Here is a 17,836-nt window from a genome sequence, read left to right on the forward strand (position 1 = left end):
CAGGAGGAGGACCGAGCACCTCTCTCCCCTTTTAAAACCACCTCTGACAAGGTGGTTTTACCATACCGCTGTATGACAAGGGCCTGCGACATCGATCATCTTCATTTCTTGCTTTAGCACTTCTCCCTGCCAGCACACTCCCTCATCACTACGAGACACGTTTAGTTTCACAATTATTTTCTAACACCTTATGCTAATCAGCTCTGTCTTTTATGCAAACAGCAGCAAAACAAAGCGCAGTCCAGCAGACGGAAGTTGACATCCCGAAGAGCTGAAAGCAGTGGCTAACGCACCCGTCCCGGGCAGCGTGCAGGACGCAGTGCGGGTACCTCAGGAAAACATCAAAGGCCTGCAGGCAGCACGAGGCCAGACGCCTGAGCAGCAGCAGACAGGCAGCAGGTAGCTAACCACAGTCACATTCAGCTTCTGCTTCACGTGCAGAGCCAAGAGCCTTGTGCTCTCCCCCTCTAGATTGGCTTTAGTGTCTCTTTTTTCGGTTAGAGTTCTTGCTCGTCCTCTCTTGCCGGCTGCTTCTGCGGCACAGCGCGCGCAGGAGGCAAAGGAAGGGATGCGGGGGCAAAGGAGTAGCAGGACTCGGGACCGGGAGGTTCTGGCGTCCTTCAGCCCCCAACAACCAAGTGAAGTCCCAACTACTTTATCTCGGGGCTTCGGCTGGAGCCAGCTGACTGCACTGTATAAATCATGAAACTGTATTATAAAGCCTTGTCAAGTATGAACTTAACATGTGCTTCATAGCTCCTAAAAGGGTAATCGGCTAAAGTTAGTTCATTCTGAAATCTTTGGACCACTTTAAGACCAAACAATCCCCCAAATTCTCCCCTTCCCGAAAGGATCATAAACAGTCAATAATTTATATGAAGTTAAAATTTAAACTAAAGACATTTTTAAATATGTTACAACAAACAATATATATACTTAATGCTGTAAGGACAGAAAACTCCGTATCTCAGGTCAGGGGACTCCTACTTCGTTTGGTCTTGAAAGTACCCACAAATCTCAGATTTCTGCTCCTTTGGCTCCCAGCACATTTTCCTCATTCACTAATGAGAGAAAACCTACTCCCAAGAGTCCTTAGTATAAAAATAATCTGTTTAGGATTCAGTCACTCCAGGGAAATGGGAAAAAAAGATAAGTACACACTTCCGAGAAGAGGAAAGCTTCCGTGAGAACATACAAAACTTATGTACAAAAAAAGGAGAAGTGTATATATTTGCTATACATATACACCCCACATATATATACTGCACACACACAGACACACACACACGCACGCACCCCTGGGATTTAACCCTTTTAAAAAGTATGAAAGCAGCAGCTATTGGTCAATCTGAGGATCTGGCGCGTCCGGACTGATGTGTTGAATCCTTCAGCTGTAGTGAAGAGTATGCCTGAAAGCCTGGAATTCTACTGGAAATGCTTTTGTCCTGCAGAAGTTTTGTTCCGCACCGTTACGCTGTAGCTCAGATACCAGCAAATTTCACGTCTTTTGTTGGCAAACGTGGATGCTCCTCCTTCAGTTTAACTTACACGGTCGCTTCCTGTTTTGAAACCGTGGTTACAGAAGGGACAGCAGCCATGGAAACCTCTTCCATTTATGTTCACAGATAAGCCCACTGACAACCAGTCAACTTGGCAAAAAAAAAAAAAAAAAAGTATTAATCATAAGATGATTAAAAATCTGAAGAGTTTGTAGATGTGTGTCATACACTGTGGCAGCAATAACAAGAGTCCTGAGATTTGTGGAGGGGAAAAAAGCAGACACAACCCTTGGGCCAAACAGGAAGCGTTAGGAAGGACTTGACCTGGGCATGGAGAGAATCCGCCCGTTTTTCTTGCCACCGTTCATGTGAGTGTAAGGTATGTGCTCTTCATAGTTCCCCTTGAGGGCCATGGAGGGTCCATTGTCCCGCCCCAGGACTTTGTCCCTCTGCGAGTACGAGGAGGGATCGAGGGGAATGCTCTCCATGTTCTCGAAGTCCATCTCGTACTCCTCTGTCTCCAGAGGTTTGTTCTCCTCGCTGTAGAAGAACGAGACCTCGTGGAAGCTGGGGTGCAAGTCCTCCTTCAGCATCTCGATGATCTCGATGAAGGTGGGGCGCATTTTAGGGTTGTACTGCCAACACATCTGCATCAGGCTGTGCCTAGATCAGGACAAACAAGAGTCAGGGGTAGGAAGAAACAACTTCACGTAGGCAGGGCTGGCACAGACCAAGACTGGTATCCGTGTCAGACCACCCACCGCACACGCTGCTCCTCTGACACTCCAGCCAAATTGTTTGTTCTCTTTCCAGTCTCCGTATTTGCCTGTAGATCCTGACACTCCTTTCTCTCTATTTCTGTCTAGATCAAAAATTCCTTCCAATTCCTTCAATTGTTCTTAACTTGGCTTCTGAAGGAAACAGGGCTGCAGTTCACATACTCTGTGCATGCGCGCACGCGCTTATAGCCAGGTCACAGTTTTTTAATTCATTCAATTTTAATTTTAACTCAGCCTGAAAGACAACAAAGCTCCTAAAACTTCAAGGAAAATAGGAGGCTGTGCAGAGGACAGAGGTCCTGTAAACAGCCCACCCAAAAGAAAGGCTGCGGCAAGAGGTCATATGTTATCAGACACCCCGGAGAAAGAACTTACAAGTACAAATAAAGTTTCAAACTGGAGTTTGCAACTGGCCACGAGAGAAACGTCCCGGACAGCAGGCTTTTTTCATAAGAATACTTGAAAAACACGTTTATTTTTTGACTCTGGAAGTGCTGTTTTGGCCAGAAGCAGGCTGGGCTAAGAGGTTACCAGTTTGCCCCTCACCTCTGTACGCTGCTTCAGCAGTGGCTCCTTACACCCTTCTGTCAAAACACCCTAGCTCAGGTTAAACACTTCGTAACGGGATTTTTTTAATTACTCTGAGAGAAGCAGCTTGGGGAGCATCGGGGTATGCAGCCGTGCTGGCAGACCCGGGGACGCAGTAACCTCCAGACAGTAAATGTCACGAGTGGCTGCAGAGAATAACCCTTAACCCCGGCGCAGGAGAGCGTCTGGCTTCAGTTTGTAATCTCTGCAAGGTGTTTTTCACTGTCTTCACGCAGTGCCCTCTTTTCTCCCTAACCTTGCAGGCAGCCTAGCCTTGTACTTTAAGTGGGGCAAATGAGTCTGCAACAGAAATGAAAAGGCCTCGGACACGATAAACAGCTCTTGGCTCAGCACAGCATTCTCCTGCCTCTCCCTCCTCATTAGCCATCAACTGGATTTCTGAAAATCAGTGGTAAAAAGTTGTTGTAATTCTCAAGACTATTTACGTAGTGGAGAGAGATGAATTGCAGAAAACCGCAGCAGACCTGGGATTAACAAGCTGCTCTCCGGCCTCTGTAGCCACGTGGATGCAGGCCGTGGCCAGGCTTTGCCACGTGACATAAGCCAACTGCCATCCACTAGTCTGGAGCGGAGGAAAAACATTTTGTTTGGGCAATTGATACAGCGCTTATTTGTATTTTAAGCTTTTCCTGTGCTTTGTACTTCCTTCTCTTGGATCCGTGCTCACGATGTAAGGTCCAGGTTGGTTTAATTTCCCTTCTAGTGAAACAGGCTGGCTCAGGGCTCTACCTTTAATTCCTGGATCGCTAAGGATGCATCCATTGAAATTCTGTGAGAGGCGGCTCACTAAAGGCTGTTTTGTTCCTCCCCAACAGAGAAGGGGTTAAGAGGGGGCCCGACCTTTGTCGGCCAAACTTTAGCTAAAGAGTGCAGCTTGGTCGATTGTCCCCTGCTTTACTACTTACAGCCTCTCCGGGCAGTTGTCCGGCTGATCCAGGTATCCTCCATCCATTACAAACTTTAGCACCTGTTCGTTGGAGAGTCCCTGGTACGGCTGCTCTGCTAAACTGCTTATTTCCCAGAGGACAACGCCAAACGACCTAAGAAAGGGAGAAGGCTCCTGGTGAGAATAAAACATCCTGGACATCTACAAGTGACAGTCTTATTTGGGAGAACACATACTTCAAAAAAACACAACTATGTTTTTAAGAAGAGGGTTTCAAAACAGTGTTTTTGTTTTGTCTGTACTCTGAGGAAGTCAGCAACTCACAATTTAAACCATGTGTGTTAAAATCGTGAGTTCTTGAGCTAGAATCCATCTGGGATTGCAGAGTACAACTTACCACACATCGGAATAAGCAGTGAAAACACCATCCTTTAATGATTCGGGTGCCATCCACCGCACAGGCAGCAGTCCTTTCCCTCCTTTACGGTAATAATCCGTCTCATAGATGTCTCTGGTCATGCCAAAGTCTGAGAAAAGCAATTGGGATGTGTTAAATGTGTCTCCTTCCCTGCTACTTTTACTGTGCAACATCTCCAGATGAATGTTTCCTTCCTTTGACACCAGGCTATTTTCATACACCCAGTAAGCCTCCTATGGCCCAGCTTGCAGTCCTCTGTCACCTGGTGATTAACGTTCCAAACATTTTCCTTTTCCCTGCATTTTTTCTACAGAGCCGTGACAGAGACTCTGGAGTTAGAATAGAAGCTGTCACTAAAAAATTTAAACATTATTTTTATTCGTCCCCTTTAAGTAAAAGGGAGCTCCCTTTGCCCTGAAATCCCACTGCCTTGGCTTTAAGTCCGAAGAGGTCTGAAAAACCACCACGCTGTGGAGTTTTGGTTTATTTTTAAGTGTTCTATTTACTTATTTCTAAAAGGGTTTGGGTTAAAGACTGGTTCTTGTGGAAGACAAATGACTTTTAAAAGGCACCTGACCTAATGACAGGGTTATCAACACTTGGTTTGTTGTACCCAACACCTTCTTTGTCATAATTCTCATGAAAGCAAAGAACAGTGAGATAACCCTAGGCCTCTTAGGCTGGAAAGGCAATAAAGTTTTTGGGTAGAGGTCCGAGAATAGAGAAGGTGAGAAAAGCTGCTCTGGCTCTAAGGGAGATTATTTTCTTACTAAAGTCCATACAATTCTTTCACAGGGAAGAAAAAGAGGAAAGTTTGCTGCATTTCCAAAGGGAGCCAGTGAAAATCACCTGCGTTTGCCACATTGGTCTTGGGCTTCATATATTTGCCTTTACGACAAATATGACCCACAGAATTACCTTCTGATCGCACACTACGTACCTCCAATTTTTACAGTGAAGTCTTCTGCAACCATACAGTTACGAGCTGCAAGATCTCTGTGAACAAATTTTTTGGCATTCAGATAGGCCATGCCATCAGCGATCTCTGCAGCCATCTGGATCATTTCTCTCAGTGTTGGTGGCGGACGACCAGGGTTATTCTACAATAAAAAAAGAAGTATTAAAAACCAAATCAAGTTAGTCTGTTGCACAACAGACTCCCTCTCTCCTGTCTTTACCTCAGCATCAGGTCTCAAAGAGCGAAGGTAACTTTTCAAATCTCCATGTGCCATTAACTCCATGACCACCAGAGTAGGCTGCCCTTTTGAGACCACCCCGAGGAGGCGAACCTGGAAAGTAAGTGAGAAATTCCCTCACGGTTGTGTCCAAACACACTGGGCAGAGCCCAGCTATGAAAAGAGGGGGATGTAGCAAAGCCAGCACCCCCCGAACAAGAGCTCAGAAGAGCACCACAAAGCCCTGTCACGACGAGAAGTTCTGAAGGGTGCATTTTATAAAATATGACATGGAAAGATCCCGGCTCCGTTTGATCAACCGCCTCTGCAGCAGGGCTGCTTTTGTAAGCTGAACGTCAAGCTTTGGAAGCACCAAAGAACTATTAGTTATGTGATGGGACTTGCTAATCATCCGAGGCACCCAGTGGTGCTTACCACATGATGGCAGCTGAACCCTTTCATCACAGAAGCTTCATTTAAGAACTCGATGCGCTCGCGGAGGCTGGCTGATTCGTTAACAGTTTTCACAGCTACGCGAGTCTCCGGCTCTCCCTTCACTATGTCCTTGGCGATTCCTTCGTACACCATGCCGAAGGAGCCCTGTCCCAGCTCTCGGAGGAGCGTGATCTTGTCTCGTGGAACCTCCCATTCGTCAGGGACATAGACTGTTGAGCAGAGGGAAACGTTTCTGAATTGAGCAACTATCTGTTGAAAGACATTTCTGTAGCAGCCTTGCGTAGCACTGCCACAGGATACTATGGGTATAAATTTAAAACAAAGACTAGAAAAATTCCATAGAGACAATGCCGATCCCATACTGCTGCGCTGCCCGAATGACCATACAAGAAGTAAAGCACTGAAGAAAGCCCTCATTGCTCTCACCATCGCTGGCGCTGAGATATTCAGGGTTAGAGGATGCGTAGAGTGGTCCAGTTGGTCCTTCGGTTTGTCTGGAAGAGAGACACAAATTCTTCAGCACATTTGCAGCCTTTGACATATTAGAACCGAAGGCAGCTTGATTAATTCCCAAAGCATGCAGCAAATACAAACTGTCCCCGTTTCCAAAGGCACAAAATATTTCCCAAATTTCCTAAATATTTCCTAATGTTGCAATTATTATCTGAATTAGAAAATAAAGACAGAGTTACTACCAACAAATAAACAAAGTCTTTGGATATAAGTTTTGCTTGTTCTGGTGGAAACAACAGAATTGCACTCACCTCTTTTTCACAAGCACATAAGCAGCTCCAATAATTCCAGCAATTATTATGGCAAAAATAATCGGAACAATTATAACAGCAATATTAGGCTGAGCATTCACTAAGAGAGAAAGAAAGAGTTGGAGTTATTATGCCAGTCCAAAATCCAAGTCTTTTCCTCAATATAATCTCCCCCTTAAATAAATTGGAACAAATATGAAACTAGAGGCTATTTCAGATACAGAATGCGGGGCTGGTCAGAATGAGAACTCAAACTGCTGTTCAACAGCTACATGAAGAAAAGCCACACATTTCTAAGTAATTTCAGTTTCTTGAAAGCAGGTGTATTGGTAAATATTTTATGACCCCCTACAGTTCCCCGTGCACTGCTTGCTAAACTCCCATCTTCCAAAAATAACCTGGGTTTCCATCAGAAATTAAACGTTGGGGAAAAAAAAAAAATGAACTCACAATAATCGGCCACATAAAAATAGGTAGGTTCTGTCCATGAGCCATTTCCAGCCAGTGACGTAGCTCGTACACGGACACTGTAGTTTCCAGGCTGCAGTCCACGGAGTTTACAGCCCTGCTCGCTGGCAAAATGCTTACGGGAAACACAGTAGTGTGCTTCCTGCAGGAGGAGGGAAGAGGAAGGCTGCGTTACGCTACCTCTGCAACAACCCAGAGCTCTGTAACAGCATACTAGGATTTCTACCTCGCCTCCTTGTCTGGCAAATGTACACAAATAGGGCTTTTGCACGCTCAGGTTTTTTTCCAATATAGTGGTTTGTCCTGGATTTGCATTTTACAGTTTAGTAGTTCAGATTACAGAGAGCATATGCCATTTGCCGTCCCAGACCTCAGCCCTGAAATCTGACCTGGGCTGGCAAGCCCTCCTACCCACACGGCACTGGCATTCTGCACGGGCAGCAGGGCTGCCCACAAGCTCTCTGGCTGCTCAACGCTTTCTTCATTTCTCTAAGCAACTTACATTTAAATGTATGTTTTCTGTCCTTCTGTGAAATAAAATTCCTAAAAAAACCCCATGCAGAAAGTTGGCGAATCAGACATGCTTATTTGGCAAACAGGCACCACAGAGGCAGACTTTTATTTCTCAGTGTTGCCCCAGACAGACTTCACTAGTGAATTCGTATCCTCTGGAAGTTTTATGTCGCATTGGTTCATGCACAAGGAAACCAGACAGGACAGAACACCGTATGCACGAGGACTATGGAAGACTAAACTGTCCTGGACTCCCAGGCGGAGCTACTTCTCCAAACGTGCTGTGTTAAGGGACAAGCAGAAATTCTCACCTCTGTCTCCCCAAGGCGTCCGTAATTCACTTCATACAGCACAATAAGACCATTTGGCTCCTTTGGTTCCTGCCACTTCAAATGCACGGTGTTTTTTTCAACCAGTTCATGGGTAACTGGACCAACTATGTCATCAGCCTTAGCTAGAACCAAGGTCATGATTAATTATAGTTTTATTTCGTGTCTTGTGCAAAATTCAAAACTGCCAATACTTCATCTATCATCCTTTCTTATCAGGACATAGAGCACCAGTCCTACACGCTGTTTCCGTATTGCAGCTGGCTCCCATAGGAAAAGCAGTATTTTGGAAACAGCCACCAACCCAAAGCAAAGCTCAGGAAGATAATTACCTTCTGGCATGGTCCTGGCACTGACATAAGCCGCAACACTGCATCGGGATTCCTGAGCATCATGGTTACAAGCGTGGAGCTCAATGCGATACCCGGTGAAATGCCGCAGGCCTGAGATGACCAAAGACTCCTTAGACTTAACTTTTTCAAAAGGTTTCTGTTCCTCTGTGTTCTCAGACGCTGCACCAGAATTGTTTGGAGGGGATGCGATGGTGGGTATCACCACAGTGGCATTGGCCACAGAGCCAAGGTCTCTTCGTTTTCTTGATGGCCTATTAAATAATACAGGTTGCAATGTTATTTGTTATATTCAATGTAAACACATTCATCTGAAAAGGAAGCGTTACAATGGGACGGCTCAGAGTGCCACTGAAAACTCAAATTCAAGCCTCATATTTGCAATGCAACAAAGAAATTCAGGACTTTTTTTTTTTTTTAAACAAGCAATCTGTCTCACCCCCTGTAACGCACCTAACTTTTTAAAATTATGTATCCCTGAGACTCCTTCCCTGCGCAACTTCATATGGGGAGGGGGGCACAAAATAAATCCAAGGCTAAAGTATTTGCTTGAGAATTCAAGTTCTTCTAGATCCTCCCAGCTGAATACAGCTTTACTAGGTTGCCTGACAGATGCCTTGCACAGCATGACAATGCTTTGGAGTTCACCTCCTCCACGTTCTAGCAAATGAGGTCCCTATCACAGCCCCCAGCTCTGGGGACTTTAGATGTTCCACGTATTCCAGGTGTCATAAACTTGCATTTATAAAGCGTAAGGCCAGTTCACAGCTCATTGGAACACATCTGCCACTCCAAACCCTAAGGCTGAATCTAGAGGGGTATAGATAATTTTAACCTTTTCCTGAAAGACCAAATCTGTTACGTTCTTGTCAACAGACGCATTTAAAACTCACAGATTCAGATTACACATTAGTTGCGCGGTTTTGTTAAGCAAATATTGCCTCTCAAATTACTGCACTTCAGTCTGAAAAACAATTTTTTGCAGTTGTGAAAACAGAACGGGCAGTGTGATCCTGTCAACTCCCCTGTTTGCAAGTGAGTGCTACTAGCCAACCTTAATGTCAGACTTTGTCAGTAAATAAACAGAACAAATTCAACAGAATTAAGAACCATTCACAAATTTCATTTTTTTGGAGGGAAAAATAAAAGGAACAAGTACCAAAACAAAACTCCTCATTCTAACGCTTTACGTCCTGCCGCACGTTTGCCACGAGGAATTCCAGGTTGGGAACGAACCAAGGTGGTGAATCAGTAATAGCATTTAGTTACACAAAAGGAATTAATGCCATTTGAAAACCGGACCGTGTATTCTAAAGGGATGATGATCTTTTTTTGTGTGTGCATGTGTGTGCAGCTATTAAAGGGTACAAAGAGTGACCCGAACTGACCCACACTTGAGGCATCTCCAGTCTCTAAAAATGTAACAAGCTGCTGAAGCAAATCTTTGCTGCTGAACTGAACTTTCCACTGCCACCCTCTAACTACCAGGCAAATGATTGGCCAACTACAGATACAACAGGGGATTCGGCAGATCGGGTCTTTGTCTGCAACCCCCGCCTCCATTCCCTGGTGCTGTTTCTCCTCCAACGGCAAATGCAACCAGCTGGAAAGCAGATTTTAAGATTTCCTCAAACCAAACATCGGGTCGTGCACAACAACGTAAGCATATTCACCCACCTGATGAAAAAATGGGATGCCAAACGGCAGGGTCAGCAGAGCACATTCCAGTTTTTAGTTTTCTCTTTCTCTAATTACTAATTAACTCATTTTGGAGCTGCCGTTAGCTCAGCTTGTGCATTGTTCTGAACAGTGTCCCCTAACAATGGGGCAGAGTTCAGAGACCCGGGTCTGGGTCATGCCACCTCCCTCCTTTGGAAGGATTCTTTACGGTCAACCAGAACCTTGTTTGGACTTAAAAGCAAAGCTACGCGCCACTGTTTACAAAGCGTGGATTCAGCTTTTCCTCATGTTTAGGAGAATTTTGTTTTTCACAAGTAAAACAGTAATTTGACCACTGATGCAACACAGAGTAAAATGCAAGACTAATTTCTCCCTTCTCAAGTAACAGAAAGCAAGAAAAACTTTTGAAGCGGTAAACCCCGATCTTCACATATTTATTATCCCAGATTTGCAGCAATTTTCTTGCCAAATTCTCTGTATTTTCAAACATCTGTTGTCTTCCCATAGTTGTTCCAGTGCAATTTTCATTATGGCCTTTTCAGTAGCTCCAATGACCTTCCCTGTGAAACACTCAGATTCAGGTTCCTCCTCCCTCCTGTCAGAGACTATCAGCGTGTGTGAAGGCTCTCAGTTGGAAGGATGGAAGCGACAACTCATCACACGCAATTTAGCCTGTGCTGGGGGATTTTAAAAATGCCTTCGCTAGCTTAAGCCAAGTTTTTCCACACACCTGAAACTAGGAGAGGAACAGCTAGTTCTGGCCTGTCTTCCCCCTTGTGCTGGCAAAAGCATTTATATATTTGTCTGTACAATTAATTGGATTGAACTGGGAAACCAAGGGAAAAAGAAAAAGTTACTTTTAATGTGAGTCATTTCCCAGATCTTGTTCACTCTGTAACTCGCTAATATTTGTAATGGCACAAGTGTGTGTCACAGAGGGAGAGGAAGGAGACAGAGAGAAGAGTGAGACTGCTTTTTCTGCAGTAGTGATGGTGGAGAGTATACATGAAATTACACCCTGAATAGCAGCCATTTAGTTCCCCTCTGCCTCTCAGGACTTTTATTACTTTTGAAATCTTTCCATGCTTTCCACAGAATCATGGAGTGGTTGAGGTTGGAAGGCACCTCTGGAGGCTGTCTAATCCGACGCCCCCCCCGCGTGAAGCAGGGGCAGCTAGAGCAGGTTCCTCAGGACCATGCCTGGTCAGGTTCTGAACATCTCCAAGAATGGAGACTCCACAGCCTCCCTGGGCAACCTGCTCCAGTGTGCAATCACCCGTTCACTCCAGGCTGTGCAAAACTCGTTCCAATATAAGAGCAAATACCACAGGAAAGAAGAAACAAAGCATCAGCTTCTGATGGCCACTTTGTTCAGCTACAAAGGGAGGTTGCAAAGCACGTGGTGTGAAGATACCCATTAGCTCTGACTGGGAAGGTGGGTATGGCAATAAGCATTTAGAAACTTCTGGTTTGCCCTGCCAGTGCCAGAGCAAATAAACCCACAAGACTTGTGATACTATCTCCTAGACTAATCAACCATGCACACGGGGAACGAACAGCTTCTATGATTTCCAGAGGGGTTCTCAGCAAGTCAGGTGAGATCAGACCCGGACTAAGGCAGAGCCTGGCAGACCTGCGGCAGAGCCTCGTACAGACTGGATCCTGCACAGGGATCAGATAGCTGGGAAGAGGACAGGAGGAGAAAGACAGTACATGGAAAACAAGGAGACAAGATGTAGGGGGAGTAACTTCTCAACTGCTCCGTCTTCTGCGCCCCTGCCATCTCATATTCCCTCATATTCTCATCTGTGAGATTCCTCCCTGTGAATGGCAGGCGGCTTCTAATCCCAAGGGGAGTCCACGCAGTGCCTGGAGAGAGGTCAATAAACTATCAGGAGCCACGTAAGAGGCACCTGAAGTAAAACACACTTCATGTTCAGTTGCCAGGCTCTAGACAGGCTACCCTATGAGCAGGCAATAGGCACAGTATTCACAGGAAAAGTAATTCTAATTTACGCTGCCACAGCCTGGAGCCTGTCAGAAAAGACAAGCAGGGTGCACGCCAGCAGGAAGGTATCTTTACTGCTGACTTATAACAGCAAAAAGGGCTTGTATTAAAAGGATTAGTTAGCCTAGGGGAAGTGGAGATTTCTTCCTTAGCGGGCTGACAAGGTGGCACATCCTGGTGATTGGTTTCTTCCTAAAATACATACCCCAGAAACTGGCCTGAGAAGCATCCTGGGCTGGCTGCACAATAAAACTGGGGGGGGAGGGGGGCGGGGGGAGGAAAAAAGAAAAAAAAAAGAAATCAGATTGTCAGAATTGTCTGCCTACATCAAGAGGAGTTTGGCTTTTGTACATGGCTTGGTTCTCCTCTGCTTTTGAATATGTTGTGTCCTGGCATCATTTTGCACACTGAAACTTGTCCTTCTGATCAGCGCTAACAGCAAAGAAATAGCAAAAGGAGGGACTCTGCACAAGCTTCCATGTGACAACTGCAGGCTCACAGAGAAGAGGCACTGTCTAGTAATGCACTCAATAATAAAAAGTGTTCAGTGCAGTAACGTAACTTTTGTCAAGCAGCTGCAAATAAATGTTTGTTAGCTGAGGGCAGTAAGCAGAGAATAAATTTAGAGCACAAAATACCTGACAGTGAAGAGGGTAAATCACTACAGACTCTAACCTGATTCCCCGTGCTTCCTCTGTAAGTTGCATATGAAGTGTGAAGACATTCAATACCACTTAATGTGACACTGCGTGTGCCATTCAAAACAGGACATTCACCACCCACAGCAGTTGCATTCCTCATGGTATTGGAGGTATTTCCCAGACGAAGTGCAAGGAAGACCGCAAATACCACGCTAAAGGACAAGGCTGTGGCATGGTAAACTTCCCTTTTTCTTTTCCTTTCTTTTCAACTGGATGAAAAGCTAGACCACAAAGTTTTAGGACAGAAAAAAACAGCTATTTTTGGCATCATACAAGTTTAAATGAGCTGCAGGCATTTAGCGATTTGTTAAGGATTCTCACTTCATTCAGAATTCAGAGACAGGAAATAAGAGCAGGATCTTCCAAATCTGTAGTAACATCAGTTGTAGGCGCCCAGCTCTCAGCAGTCTCCGACACACATACTCAGCTGGACTAGACAGTCTCATGGAAGCCCAGAGAAACTGGCAATACGGTCACGTCCAGCCCAAGACTTTTGATTAGTCATCAGTTACATTTCCCTACCCCAATATTGTTTGATATTTGTACCTGGGGACAAAAACCTCATTGTGAAGATAGTTCTCAAATGTCTTGCGGAAAGCAGACTCTTCCAGCTCCTTTTGTATTTGAGAGTCTGTTTTAGGACAGGAACAACATTCTCCACTGACATCCTCGTTTTCACTTTGATTATACTTCTGAGGGTCTTCGGATTCAAAAGGAGGAGACCACGTCCTTGAGGGCAGTTTTAATCCTGTGGACAAAACAATTTTAGTATCACTCATGCTTGACATGGCACAAGCAGATGTTTGATCCTACAAAGATCCAAAACTAGCGGACACAAGAGTCGTAGCACATTTGGGCATCCTGAGCTTTCATATCCAGGGCCGGGCAGCTTTCCCTCTCTTATGACAGGCCTTTGATTCAAAACTGTGCTGTTTTTGAAATGGAGCTCAGATGCTGCTGTAGTCAAACAGAGTTCTACCCCACTTCATCTCAGTTTAGGTAACACGGGGCAACAGGCAAGATTCTGGGAGTCCTCAGTGAAACTTTGTATCCTGAAAGAATTCCAAAACAGGCACAGGATGCCTTCAAAAATTAACTTGGCCACTGATCTCCAGAAGCACAGGTATTTTCCCTTTCTACCTCCATAGCTGTTATTAAACTTGTTACTCAGTTTAAAAGCAACAAGTGCAGAAGGGAGACCTCCAAAGGAAAAAAATATCTGATTACTTTGTAAAAAAGTGTTTTTGGAGAGCTTTTGCACATAACTTGGCAGTAGCACTTGATGTATAATGTAACTGAACTGTGGGAGGACACAGCTGCATCTCAGCCTGTTTCTTGAACAATAGTCTTGAAAACAGCAAAATTAGGCATCCAGATCAGCTCCAAAGTGTTTGAAAAATCTCCAGACAATTCTGAGAAAGCTTGAAAGAAAGGCACAGGGAGAGAACCACACGCTCACCTTTTAAGCAGTAATCAAGTTCATAAAGCTCACTATCTTCTGCCTGCTGCTGCCAGAACACCAGGTAGTGCGTGATGTTTCCATTGGGCTCTGAGGGTGGCTTCCACTTCAGAATGATTTGGGATGAAGAGTTGGAAACAGATATGGGATCTAGTGGGACTGACGGAACTGCGTGGGTGGGAAAAGAGACAGAGGTCACTTCCACTGCTCTGCGAGAGCTTGACAGAACAAGGGACAACCACAGGCAGGTTTCCATTTCCACGGGAATAAACCGTGCTCCCCATCGTAGGTCCACTGACACCCAGCAATCCAGCAGCAGGATACACCAGTGCGCACACAAGCTCTTACACGTGACCACACAAGCCTGATGGAAGAAGTGCACGTTGGCACCGTCTCCCCGTGCAGGGCAGCATACATTCTTCCATTTGTTTAGGAACACCTTCCTACCAAAGTAGAGCAGCAATGGCAGTGGAAAGTTTCCTGGATATGGGACTCTCATGACTGCCAGGCAGAAGACTATTTAGGTCTATTTTTCTTTTTCACTTGCAAGGCAACATTAATTTAATGATACTGACCAGTAGCGTTGGTCTGGACGTAGATGATTTCACTCTTTGCACCATATGTTCTTCGTTCATCTGAGAAGGTGACCAGAGTTTTAACAAATACAGCATACTGCGTCCACGGCTTCAAGCCCCTCAGAAGCCAGCCTGGCTGGGCCTGGGCTTTGGGCTCGTTTGACCGTGGGGGTGGGTCAACATCCACAACTGTCCAGCTATTTGACCCACAAGCGTCTTGGCCATCAAACTCCGTCACATTTTGGTACGGACTTTAGGAAAAAAAAAGAAAAGCCTCAAATTAACAGAACCCTAATTCAAGCTTTTAAAAACATTTCTAAAGACATCACTGAAAGTGACAACCCTTTACCCTTTGGAGAAAGTATAACTATCTCATTGTGTGTATTCTGAAAAGGAAGCATAGGGAGCTTTGCAACCCCGACTCCTGACGGCATCACAGACCAGGTACTGTTCCACAGATGATCCCAACAACTAAATCCAGGCTAATTATTTTCAGCTTTATGAAAATCAGCTCGGTAACCTTGATTCTAAAAGAATGTTTCCCCCCTCAAAGGGAATAAAAACCTCAACATCCCATGGAGATAGTGGGGAGACAATAAACTCCATGGTTAGAGTACGTATGCCTAGAATAGTTGGAACAACTGATGTTTGGATTGCTCTTAAATGAGGAATTTTGACTGTACGCAACTCAGGTAAGTCAGGGATCTATAATGAATACTTTTATATAAGGGTAACATTGGAAACTTAAGTGTAGGAGCCAGACAATCACAGAGACTAAATAGCTATGCCTACAGCAGGTTTAATATCTACTCTTCAATGTCAACTGCCATCTGCGGAAGCCCAGCATGGCTATTATTTTATAACCTAACAGTGGATCACTCACGCTTCTTTGTAAAAAAGCATAAATCCCAGGAGATCACGGAAATCGGGAGGCCAGTACGGCTCCCACTTCAACAGGATCTTGTCATGAGATGTTCTAATGGAAGAAAATTTTAGCAATTCATTTTCACCTGTAACAAAACAGAAGCGACAATAATTTCGTTAATGCTAAAAAATAAAGGTTTAAATTTTTAATTACCTTAGACGTTTATTTTCTCCACAGATAAATATGAAAACATTGGCATTGAGAAGAGCTGCTCATTAAAACCTTATCTTACTTCGATGCTATTCTTGCCTTAAGCCAGGGGTTGGAATAGATAACCTCCTAAGGTTCCTGCCAGCTCAAATTTTTCTATGATTTTATGAAAATGACCCTGTAGAAAAGCTGAACTAAGTTCTAGTAAGTGGGGAATCTAAAGGCCACACATATTTTAAAATTCATGATGATCTATATAGCTGAACCCAATAACATGGTTTGCACAGCTTTTGTAGCCTCTGCCTTCAAAGCGCGTGAATTCTCAGCCTTGCCCAGGGGTAGGATGGTCCCTTTGCGAACAGGAGGGAAGGACAACAAACAGTTGCAGGAGGGTGGAGTTTTGAGGCTCAAGGGACACGTTACGATATGGTATGTCCAAGCAGCCCAAGAAGGACAAACCACGTAGCTCTGATTGGATTTGCCATTCCTGCAGTATCTGTACAAGGGAGGAAGAACATTCATTTCACTGGCACCACATCCAGAACAAACAAGGGCTTTTTTTTTTTTTTTGGTAAACAGGATGCTGCCAATGTGAAAACTAGGCTTGAAATGTAAAAACAAACAAAAAGCCAAACGCGCTCGCAACCTGTGGTTTGAGGTGAGGGGGTGGCACAGAGAACAGCTCAGCAGAGTGGAGTTAAAGCTGGCAAGCGAAATGCAACCATCTCCTCCAGCTGCCTTTAAACAAAACTATCAGCCAGCCCGGGAGCGGCACACAACCACGTGACAGAGCTGGATTTGAACCCCAAATCAAGTTTCATCCCCAAATGCGGGAAGAGTTTGTTAGCGTCTCACGGGAGGAGATGACCTTTACAGGCAGCTAATTCCTTGTACCTCCTTCACTCTGCCCAGGCTAGAGCTGTGATATCCCTGAGGGCGCGACTCTATGTAGTTTTTTTTCTCACCGGTACTGCCAGTTTTTAGGCAGGCAATCCCTACATTCCCCTCTCCCCACTGTGCTGGCACGGCTTCATGTGTTGATATGTGGCAAACCAGATCAGGAAACTGATTCAGCTGAAAGATCTTCATTTTTTAAGTCTGTTCACAAATAGCTACAGCAGTATAACGACGAAGGCAGAATCGGGGAAGGGGCTATTTAAGCAGTGCTGTCACCAAATGGGGAGATGCAGTGCAGCCACAGGATGATCTAAGCTGCATTGCAAGCTGTGAAAAGAGCAAGGAACTGAAATAACAGTTTAATTAATGCTGGGGTTTGTGGTGGCAATACCTGCTTAAGCATCTTATGTGTCAACCTGTGCGTGCTCCTGTTCCTGTGTGCATGCAAAACTTTGTGGGGCTAGGCAATAAATCAGAGCAGAGAGATGACACAAGCTAAGAACAAAGCAGCTTGTTATTTTTTACCCCAGATTACTTTTACAATCTGGTTCACCGTGCAGCCCTGTAAGAGTTTTACTGGCACAAACAGGGAAAGCGGATAGTATGTGGCATAGAATGGGAACAAACAGCAGGGTTGCGGGTGCAGAAGGGATGTGCTTATGGCCATATTGCTGCCAAAATAAGTGTCTGCAAAACTACATCTTCAGTAGCGTGACTTCAGTTAGAGCATAAAGCAACACTCTGTGTTTGCTCCTTAGTCATGCTGACACAGGCATCGTCTTATCGTTGTTCTTGAAGAAAGCTGTTAGCTTAAAAACCTCTGAGAAATACAACAAAAATTGTTGCAGAAATTTCTCTGACTGTTGTCATAGCAACTCCCTCACACGGCTCTAGAGATGGGTGGAAATCCTCTTTCTCTACTGTGTTTATTCTGTGTGCGTACTGTCGCCTCATGACATGGGAAAAGAAGATTATGACTATTAATTAGGTACTCAGCAGTAACACAAAGTCCCAGCCTGGACTGAGGTTATGTTGTGCTAAACTCTTCAAAAAGACACAACAATACACTCAACCCTGAAAAACTCACAGCTGAGCACACAAAGAACAAACTTCTGAACGCCAAAGTTGGCAAGGTAGGCTCCTGGCCAGATGTAGAACCCGTAAGTACTTTTACTCATGGCGTATTGACAGTGTC

The 17,836-nt window shown here is 44.8% G+C and overlaps 1 protein-coding gene across 1 annotated transcript in view; it reads right to left on the reverse strand.

Annotated features, from left to right (window-relative positions):
* Nucleotides 1-877: 877 nt before the first annotated feature.
* INSR (insulin receptor) overlaps nucleotides 878-17,836 on the reverse strand; it is a 46,092-nt gene continuing 29,133 nt past the window's right edge. Inside the window, exons 7-21 of the mRNA XM_009335301.1 lie at nucleotides 15,553-15,679; nucleotides 14,670-14,920; nucleotides 14,095-14,262; nucleotides 13,182-13,383; nucleotides 8,229-8,500; nucleotides 7,879-8,021; nucleotides 7,037-7,196; nucleotides 6,587-6,686; nucleotides 6,249-6,316; nucleotides 5,802-6,031; nucleotides 5,370-5,480; nucleotides 5,132-5,291; nucleotides 4,171-4,300; nucleotides 3,793-3,927; nucleotides 878-2,162 (exon numbers count right to left, since the gene is read on the reverse strand). Of these exons, the coding sequence (XP_009333576.1) occupies nucleotides 1,808-2,162; nucleotides 3,793-3,927; nucleotides 4,171-4,300; nucleotides 5,132-5,291; nucleotides 5,370-5,480; nucleotides 5,802-6,031; nucleotides 6,249-6,316; nucleotides 6,587-6,686; nucleotides 7,037-7,196; nucleotides 7,879-8,021; nucleotides 8,229-8,500; nucleotides 13,182-13,383; nucleotides 14,095-14,262; nucleotides 14,670-14,920; nucleotides 15,553-15,679 (2,612 nt within the window). The 3' untranslated portion in view covers nucleotides 878-1,807. The remainder of the gene's footprint in view (nucleotides 2,163-3,792; nucleotides 3,928-4,170; nucleotides 4,301-5,131; nucleotides 5,292-5,369; nucleotides 5,481-5,801; nucleotides 6,032-6,248; nucleotides 6,317-6,586; nucleotides 6,687-7,036; nucleotides 7,197-7,878; nucleotides 8,022-8,228; nucleotides 8,501-13,181; nucleotides 13,384-14,094; nucleotides 14,263-14,669; nucleotides 14,921-15,552; nucleotides 15,680-17,836) is intronic.

The sequence above is a fragment of the Pygoscelis adeliae genome, unplaced genomic scaffold (genome assembly GCF_000699105.1).
Source record: "Pygoscelis adeliae isolate BGI_AS28 unplaced genomic scaffold, ASM69910v1 Scaffold582, whole genome shotgun sequence".
In the NCBI taxonomy this organism is placed as follows: Eukaryota; Metazoa; Chordata; class Aves; order Sphenisciformes; family Spheniscidae; genus Pygoscelis; species Pygoscelis adeliae.